The sequence below is a fragment of the Mustela nivalis genome (genome assembly GCF_964662115.1).
Source record: "Mustela nivalis genome assembly, chromosome: 10".
NCBI classification, from domain to species: Eukaryota; Metazoa; Chordata; class Mammalia; order Carnivora; family Mustelidae; genus Mustela; species Mustela nivalis.
Window position 1 is genome coordinate 95,097,131 of NC_139029.1, and position 9,907 is coordinate 95,107,037.

Consider the following 9,907-nt stretch of genomic DNA (forward strand, 5'->3'; position numbering starts at 1 on the left):
AGAACTTATACAGGAATTCAGTAAAGTGTCAGGATATAAAATCAATGCACAGAAATCAGTTGCATTTCTCTACACCAACAGCAAGACAGAAGAAAGAGATATTAAGGAGTCAATCCCATTTACAATTGCATCCAAAACCATAAGATACCTAGGAATAAACCTAACCAAAGAGACACAGAATCTATACTCAGAAAACTATAAAGTACTCATGAAAGAAATTGAGGAAGACACAAAGAAATGGAAAAATGTTCCATGCTCCTGGATTGGAAGAATAAATATTGTGAAAATGTCTATGCTACCTAAAGCAATCTACACATTTAATGCAATTCCTATCAAAGTACCATCCATCTTTTTCAAAGAAATGGAACAAATAATGCTAAAATTTATATGGAACCAGAAAAGACCTCGAATAGCCAAAGGGATATTGAAAAAGAAAGCCAACGTTGGTGGCATCACAATTCCGGACTTCAAGCTCTATTACAAAGCTGTCATCATCAAGACAGCATGGTACTGGCACAAAAACAGACACATAGATCAATGGAACAGAATAGAGAGCCCAGAAATAGACCCTCAAATCTATGGTCAACTCATCTTCGACAAAGCAGGAAAGAATGTCCAATGGAAAAAAGACAGCCTCTTCAATAAATGGTGCTGGGAAAATTGGACAGCCACATGTAGAAAAATGAAATTGAACCATTTCCTTACACCACACACAAAAATAGACTCAAAATGGATGAAGGACCTCAATGTGCGAAAGGAATCCATCAAAATCCTTGAGGAGAACACAGGCAGCAACCTCTTCGACCTCTGCCGCAGCAACATCTTCTTAGGAACAACGCAAAAGGCAAGGGAAGCAAGGGAAAAAATGAACTATTGGGATTTCATCAAGATCAAAAGCTTTTGCACAGCAAAGGAAACAGTTAACAAAATCAAAAGACAACTGACAGAATGGGAGAAGATATTTGCAAACGACATATCAGATAAAGGACTAGTGTCCAGAATCTATAAAGAACTTAGCAAACTCAACACCCAAAGAACAAATAATCCAATCAAGAAATGGGCAGAGGACATGAACAGACATTTCTGCAAAGAAGACATCCAGATGGCCAACAGACACATGAAAAAGTGCTCCATATCACTCAGCATCAGGGAAATACAAATCAAAACCACAATGAGATATCACCTCACACCAGTCAGAATGGCTAAAATCAACAAATCAGGAAATGACAGATGCTGGCGAGGATGTGGAGAAAGGGGAACCCTCCTACACTGTTGGTGGGAATGCAAGCTGGTGCAGCCACTCTGGAAAACAGCATGGAGGTTCCTCAGAATGTTGAAAATAGAACTACCCTATGACCCAGCAATTGCACTATTGGGTATTTACCCTAAAGATACAAATGTAGTGATCCAAAGGGGCACATGCACCCGAATGTTTATAGCAGCAATGTCCACAATAGCCAAACTATGGAAAGAACCTAGATGTCCATCCACAGATGAATGGATCAAGAAGATGTGGTATATATACACAATGGAATACTATGCAGCCATCAAAAGAAATGAAATCTTGCCATTTGCGACAACGTGGATGGAACTAGAGCGTATCATGCTTAGCGAAATAAGTCAAGCAGAGAAAGACAACTATCATATGATCTCCCTGATATGAGGAAGTGGTGATGCAACATGGGGGCTTAAGTGGGTAGGAGAAGAATCAATGAAACAAGATGGGATTGGGAGGGAGACAAACCATAAGTGACTCTTAATCTCACAAAACAAACTGAGGGTTGCTGGGGGGAGGGGGTTTGGGAGAAGGGGGTGGGATTATGGACATTGGGGAGGGTATGTGCTTTGGTGAGTGCTGTGAAGTGTGTAAACCTGGTGATTCACAGACCTGTACCCCTGGGGATAAAAATATATGTTTATAAAAAATAAAAAGTCAAAAAAAAAAAAAAAAAAACAAAAAAAAAAACAAAGTTGGAAGCTGGAAGCTCGTATTTCAAAAGCCAGGTAGAAAAAAAGGAGTCCTGGGAAGACCCGCTGTTTATTGAGAATAGTGTATTTTAGTTCTCTTTCCACCAACCCATAGACCGGGACCAGGTTCCTAGAGGCTGGCAGGATGGACTGGGAGGGTCAGGACTGTGAGGCCAGTCCCCTGGGCCACTAGAGGGCAGGGTCTGAAGAGAGCACACAGCCCTCTTCCTGAAGTACTCCCCAGCCAGGCAGAGGGACTCCCACTTTCTCTAGCAGCCCCAGGGTACCCAGGGAACCACAGCTTTAGTGCCAGGTTGAAGAATGATACTTCCCTGGCCTACAGTGAACAAAATAGTTGCTCTTAACTCCTCCCAGCCTCCTCTACAGATAGATGGGCAGCGCCCTTGAGGATTCCAGCTGAGGAGGAGTGTCAGGTACCACTTGCAAAGACCTGAGTTGCTTATAATAAATACAAACAGGTCAGCATGCTAGGTCCTGGTGCTCTGAGGACTAGGGGTAGGGCGGTACGAGGACTCTTTCTCTTCCTTCTTCTCTGTAGGTGGGCCCTTCAGAGTTTTGAACACCTAGCTGTCGTTTGAACCATCTACATGAAACTATTAAAGGGGACTCATACATAACAGTGACTGGCCTTGTCTAAAGACAGTTATTTCATTCCAGTGCCTGCCAGAGCCAAGAACTTTGTAAGTAAGAGAATGCATGTGGCCCTCGGGAGGATCGGTCAGGTAAATTCCCGCTGAAGTAAATCTACCCAAGCAAGCCCCGGTATGTGGGAGAAGAGTGACCACTTTACTCTATCTTGGGAGCCCCTAACTTTGGCCATCCAAGGAGAGACCCACTCTACAAATCCTTTTAATCTTAATAGCACAGTACTCATTTTAAAAACATTACGAGAAAGGAGTCAAGGCCAAAGCCAATGAAGCACTTTTCAGACCCATCCTCAGGACAGATTGTCAAGTAGACAAATATTAACATCCCTGTGTAAAAGCTGGGAAAACAGAAGTTCAGAGAAGTTAAGTGGCTTGCCCACAGCCACATTACTGGTGAGCCCAAGGGAGCCAAGGTTCCGCTGTACACACAGGCACACTCGCCCTGGTGAGGGGTAAGAGAGGAGGCAGTCTGCAGAGAAGAAAGCTGGAAAGTGCTCTCCCAAAGTTCCCCACCAGGTGAGGAAACCTGTCACAGCTCAATCTACTCGGCAGAGATAGCAAAAGGGCACAAAAGACTCTTTGAAGTCCCTTACATTTACTCAATTATTTCTCACAACACCCCTAATTAATAGGTATAATCATCTCCATTTTACATGAGAGGAAAAACAGGCTCAGAAAACCCTGTCGGGGTTTCTGCACAAAGTAGTGCCAGAATTGGAACCCAGCAGAAGCCTGCGTGTTTTCCTTTACTCCATGCTTCCCCCTGGTGGTAAGTGGGGAAGAGTGCACACAAGCCACCTTTGGGCCAGGCAAAGGGAGCTCAGAAACCATTCAATAAATCTTTTCGGAAGCCCACTTTGTACCATGTCTTATACTTGGCTCTAGGAACACAAGAATAAACCAGACAGCTCTCTACTGAGAGACAAGCAGAAAAACGAGAAACATCTAGATGAGCAGGGATTAGATAGGCAAAGGCAGTGTGTCAGGGGTTGGAGGAATGGAACAATATGCACCAGAGGCCAGAGGAGCGGGACTGGCTTTTCCTAAAACAGTTCAGTCTGGCCAGGGTGTGAGGGATGAGGTTGGAGAGGTAAGCAGGGGCCAGGTCTAACAGAGAAACAAAAGGCAAGAAAGGATATGACTTATTAGGAAGCCACCAAGTAACCCAGGAGGATGATTATGGGCCCCAGGATAGTTGTGAAAGAGGGGATTATTCATTTATTCCACAAATGTTTGAGTGCTAGCATGTGCTAGGCACTATTAATGCTGCAGGCACATCTTTACAAGGTGAAGTCTGTCTTTTAAGGAGCTTGCATTCTAGTCATGAAGATAAATACATAGATGTGTAATATCAAGTACTGATAAATACCATCAGAGGAAAAAAACCAACAGAACAAGGCGTATTGGTTGATTAGGGCTGCCATAACAAAATACTACAGATCAGGTGGCTTAAACCACAGAAATGTATTTCCTCACAGTTCTGAAGGCTAAACATGTGAGATTATGGTGTCAACAGAGTGGGTCTCTTCTGAGGCCTCTCTCCTTTGCTTATGGAAAGCCACCTTCTCCCTGTGTCTTCTCGTGGTCTTCCCTCTGTGTCGGTGTCCTAATTTTCCCTCATGAGGATTCTCCTAAGTCATTGGATTGGGGCCCACACATATGATTTCTTCTTACCTTAATTACCTCTTTAAAAGCCCTATCTCCACACATAGTCACATTGAGGTACTGGGAGTTAGGACTTTAACATATCAGTTTTGAGAGGACATAATTCAGCCTGCAACACAAGGTGACAGAGTATAACTAAGGCTGCAGGTAGAGGGAAGACAAGGGTCTGGAATATTTTACATAGGATAATATGTAAGGATTGTATGGGATAGGATAGGATAGGATAGGATAATATGGGAGGGCCTCTCTGAGATGGCACTGAGCTGAGCTATGAATGAAGAGAGAAAGCTAATATCTAGGAGAGCATTCCAAGGAGAAGGAACAGCTTGTGCAAAAGTCCTGAGCTGAGGTGAGGACATGACGCATGGCTATGTGGCATACAAGAACAGCAAGATGGCTAGTGCAGCTGGAGGACAGAAGACCTAGAAGAGGATGTCATAAGGCCTTGACAACTGGCTCTTTCTTTGAGATAGGAAGCCAGGGGTGAATTCTGAGCAGGAGAGTGACATGATCTGACAGCACTTTAGAAGTACCTATGCTGAGAATAAGTTGGGGAAGAAGGGAAGGGCAGAAATAGGGAGACTTTGAAAAGGAGAGAGATGACACTGAGACTAAGTAGCAATGGAAGTCTCAAGGCAAGGGTAATTCCCAAGTTCTTAGCCCAAGCAACTGTATGAAAGACAGTCCCATTTACCTAGCTGGGGAAGCCTGTGGGACAAAGTAGGTTTGTAGAGGCAGGAGAATTAAGAGGTTATTGTGGACAGTGGCAAGTTTAATATAAATGAAATTATCTTAACTACCCATGTAGAGATGTTGAGTAGACAGTTGAAACAAGACTAGAATTCAAGAGAAAAGTCCAGACGGAAGGTAAAAATTTAGGAGCTATTGTGTAAAAATATTTTAAACTATGGAACAACTTGAAAAAAATACCCGAGGGAAAAAAAGGCAGTATCTGCAACATGCAGCAAAATAAAACTGGACCACCTTCTTACACACCATACACAAAAATGAATAAAAAATGAATAAAGACCGAAATGTGAGACAGGAAACTGTTAAAATCTTAGAAGAAAACACAGACAGAAACCTCTCTGACCTCAGCCATAGCAATTCTAACTAGACACGTCACCGGAGGCAAGGCAAAATGAACTGTTGGGACTTCATCAAGATAAAAAACTTCTACACAAATATTTTTTTTTTTTTTTTAAAGAAAAAGCTTATACACAGTGAAGGAAACAATCAACAAAACTAAAAGGCTGCCTACAGAATGGGAAAAGATACTTGCAAGTGACATATCTGATAAAGGGTTAGTATCCCAAATCTATAAAGAACTTATCAAACAACACCCAAAAAACAAGTAATCCCATTAAGAAATGGTCAGTCAATATGAATAGACACCTTTCCAAAGACATTCAGATAGCTAACAGACACATAAAGAGATGCTCAAAATCACTCATCATAAGGGAAATACAAATCAAAACCACGGAGATACCACCTCAAACCTGTCACAATGGCTAAAATTAACAACACAGAAAACAACAGGGGTTGGCAAGGATACAAAGGGGAACCTTCATGCACTGTTGGTGGGAACGCTAACTGGTGCAGCCATCCTAGAGAACAGTATGGAGGTTCCTCAAAGAGTTAAAAATAGAACTACACTACCACCCAGCAATTGCACTACTAGGAATTTACCCAAAGGACATAAATACAGATTCGAAGGGGTACATGCACCCCAATCTTTATAGCAGCATTATTAACAATAGCCAAACTATAGAAAGAGCCCAACTGTTCACTGTTGAAAGGATAAAGAAGATGTGGTATGTATATACAATAGAATATTACCCGGCTATCAAAAAAAAAAAATGAAATCTTGTCATTTGCAATGACATGGATAGCGCTAGAAAGTATTATACTAAGTGCGGTAAGTCATTCAGACAATGACAAATACATGTGATCACGCATACATAAAATTCAAGAAAGAAAACATGAACACAGAGGAAAAAAAAAAGGATAGAAGGGAAAGAAACTATAAGATACTCTTAACAATATAGAGAACAAACTGAGGGTTGATGAAGGGAGGTGGGTGGGGGATGGGCTAAAAGGGTGATGGGCATTAAGAAAGGGTACCGTGATGAGCACCGAGTATTGTATGTAAGTGATAAATCCCTGAATTCTACTCTAGAAACCAATAGTGCGCTGCATGCTCACTAACTCAAAATTCACATATAAAAAAAATAAAAACAAATTAACAAATAAAAAGCAGAATCAGACCCTTTAAAAAAATGAACTATGGAACTGCTTGAGACAACAGTACAGAAGAAAAGGTAGAGAAAAGATCCAAGGACTGAGCCCTGAGATACTCCTACATTCAGAGATAAGGAAAAGGCAGATTCAGCAAAAATTAAGAAGTTGAGAATTTGGAAGAAAACCACGAAAGTATTTGTCATGGAAGCCAAATGAAGAAAATACTCCATGACTGCTGATGAGAAGCTGAGTAAGACTGGAAATTGGCTATTGGATTTAGCACTCAGAGGTCGCTGATGATGTTGACAAAAGCTGTTTCCATGGAGTGGTGGGGTGAATACTTAATCACAGCTGGTTCTAAAGAGAAAGGGAAGGGAATCAAAGATGGCAAGTATAAACGACTCTTCTGGTAAGTTTTGCTGTGAAGGAGAAAGAAAGTAGCAAAGAGTTCAAAGATGTGGGAAAAAGTGTTAAGACAAGAGATTTTTACTGTATATATGTATGCTAATGGGAATAATTAGGGTAGGAAGATTAAAGTAACTGCAGAAAAAAGATAATTGTAGGAGTCAGTGCAAAGCTGAAGGTTGGTCTTAGGTGGGAGTAGGGATGGTTCATTCTTAGTAACAGGAAGGAGGGTCTTATGGGTTAAGAGATTTGGTAGTCAGGAGTGAGGAGATAAGGAATCTTCTGATTGCTTTCACTTTCTTAGTGAAATAAGAAACAATAGTAATTAGAGTGAGGATGGGGGAGAGGACAACAGTGCTCAAAGATGGAAAGATGTGGAGACTGAAACAGTAAACAGGAGAGACTTCTAGAACTTAACTGATTAGACACAGGAAAATTTGAGAAGAAAAATACAAGGATGGGTTTCTGGTTTAGCAACTGAGCAGATGGTGGAGGTGTCTCTCATTCAGATTGGAGGAGCAGGTCTGAGAGGAAAGAGGGGTTTGATTCTGATGTGGAAAATTTTGTGTCTCTGGGACATTCAAGTGGTCATAAGGTCATGAAGCTCAGATGAGAAAACATCAGCTAGAGAAGAAGGTCTGGGAGTCATCAACATGAAGATAGTTGGAAGTGGAAAGATTTTTTGATTGCTCTTTTCCCTAAGAGACTGGTGATCTGAGATCAGAGCAAGTCTGAAAGAGCTTCTGGGGAAGAATGACAAAACTAATAAGGATCAGGAAATAGCGGGGCTCATCAGGAACCTTAGGAGGCCCAGTGAAATGTGTGGAGTACTTATTTTGAGAGTGGTTCCAGCCCACCACCGCGGAGGCCTCATCCTCACTCCAGACAGCCATGAGAAGCCAAATGCCTGCCGTATCTTCCAGCTGGGTCCTCACTGCAGAGCTCATCTCACTGACCAGCAATGCCCCCTAACCTTCAAGCTCACCTTGTACCTACACACAACACCCTATCCTTGCTTACCTGGTTAACTCCTACTCACCTTTCCTACTCAGATCAGGATGGAATTTCCCTAGAAGACTTTTTTTTTTTAATGATTTTATTTATTTATTTGAGAGAGAGAGAGAGCACGAGAGGAGAGAGGTCAGCAGGAGAAGCAGACTCCCTGCCGAGCAGGGAGTCTGATGTGGGACTCGATCCCAGGACTCCAGGATCATAATCCGAGCCGAAGGCAGTTGCCCAACCAACTGAGCCACCCAGGCGCACCCCTAGAAGCCTTTCTAAACTGCTCCCCCCTACCTCACACTGGCTCCTGCCGGCTGGGGCTGGGGGGTAATCTCTGTACCCAAATAGCCCCTGATGCACCTTATCACAGAATAAAACATACTGCAACTGCATTGTCATCACTGACTTATCTGCCTCTCCCACAAGGCTGAAACAGCTTGGCAGAACCTTTTCATTTTTATAATGTCCACTACTTAGTAGGTGCTCAACATATGTTTGTGAAATGAAGACAGGAAAAAAAGAACTTAAGTCCCAGAAGCAACACAATTCTGCAAGGTCCCAATGGCTCCAGCCTGCAGCACAGCAGAGGCTTCCGGGCATGGAAATCAAGCCACAAAATAGGAAATGTCCCTTTGGTCTCAACACCTCTCTTCCTCTCAAGAAGAGACCTTGGTATAACCACAGCAAGGAAATACAACCCTTGTTAAAATACATTAACCCTTGTTCCTGTCTTCCCCAAACATGACAGCCAGAAGCAATGTGTAAAGGCATTTATTGAAAAACTAACATCCTGTTTGTAGAAATCAGTCACTTTCCATTTCCAAGTTCCATCACCTGGACTTTAGAACAGAGTGTGTGGTATTTTTCTGGGCTCAAGGTATAAACTGAAATGGTGTTTAAGAACTTGTCCAGAGGACAGAGCCGGTCAGGGCAACCTTTTGGCACCTGCTCCTGTGGAAGAGACAAAACTCAGCCAGGCCCCTAAGGACCCCAGCCCACTATCTTCCCCTGTGCCCAGAGGTCTGAAAGGTTTGACCCAATGGAGTGCGTATGCACACACAGAGCAGCTGAGAAGGCCCCACCACCTGGTCAGCTTCCAAAGTAGGAACACCATGCCTTGCTTATTGTTACTCAAGAACTGCTTGCAGAGCTGACTGGGGAGACACAGTCACATTACACCCCTAAGCTGGGAGAGCAAAAGGTCTAATCTCTGGGGGGTGCTCTAGCATGTGCCCTAGATAGCAGCCTGCAGTGCAGCCAAAGCCCCCACAACCAACAACGCACACTGCCTCCCAAAGACACCATCATTCACTTTCAAAACAGGCCTCCCAGTCAGGGTGTTACATCCTGACAGAGACACTCAGGGGAAGAGGAGGGGAGTCCCTTTTCTAGAAGCAGTCTGTAGCAGACATGCCATAAGGCCCAAATCTCAACCTGACACCACAGTTCCAGTTCTGCCTTATCCCTGGTCATGGTTGTGAGTCATTCCATTGGATCTACAGAGCTGACTGTACCAAGGAGATTCCCCTGAGCCCAAGGAGGGGAATTTGGTGCTAAAGCAGATGGGTGGGTTGGAGGGAGGGTGCCTAGCTACCACCCAGTTGCACTTCACAGGACTTACCTCGCCGCGGTAATAGAGCTGCACAAACCACTCCTTAGATTGCCTATGCTGGTAGAGTTCCATGGTCAGATCAACAGCAAATGGGGGCCACTTGTGGTCAAAAATCCCCAGGGTGATTAAGAGAGGCATGAGGGTCATATCATGAGCCGCGTAGAGGTACAGCTTTCTGCAAGGAGAAGACAGTCCACAGTCCTTTACCTCAGGACTCTGGAGGCCAGGACACTGCCTGCCTCCTGAGTAAGAAACACTTGACCCGGAAATCAGGTGACATCTAGAAGTCAGTGAGCCTGGTATAAAATTTCTTTGAAAGAGATGGTGGGGGGGTGGGGGAGACATT

The 9,907-nt window shown here is 43.4% G+C and overlaps 1 protein-coding gene across 3 annotated transcripts in view; it reads right to left on the reverse strand.

The window, feature by feature from the left end:
• Positions 1-8,704: 8,704 nt before the first annotated feature.
• ACP6 (acid phosphatase 6, lysophosphatidic) overlaps positions 8,705-9,907 on the reverse strand; it is a 17,873-nt gene continuing 16,670 nt past the window's right edge. For all 3 annotated transcript variants that reach the window (XM_082685115.1, XM_082685116.1, XM_082685117.1), the window contains 2 exons: positions 9,571-9,736; positions 8,705-8,900 (listed from right to left, as the gene is read on the reverse strand). In XM_082685115.1, coding sequence (XP_082541241.1) covers positions 8,757-8,900; positions 9,571-9,736 — 310 coding nt within the window. In that variant the 3' untranslated portion in view covers positions 8,705-8,756. The remainder of the gene's footprint in view (positions 8,901-9,570; positions 9,737-9,907) is intronic.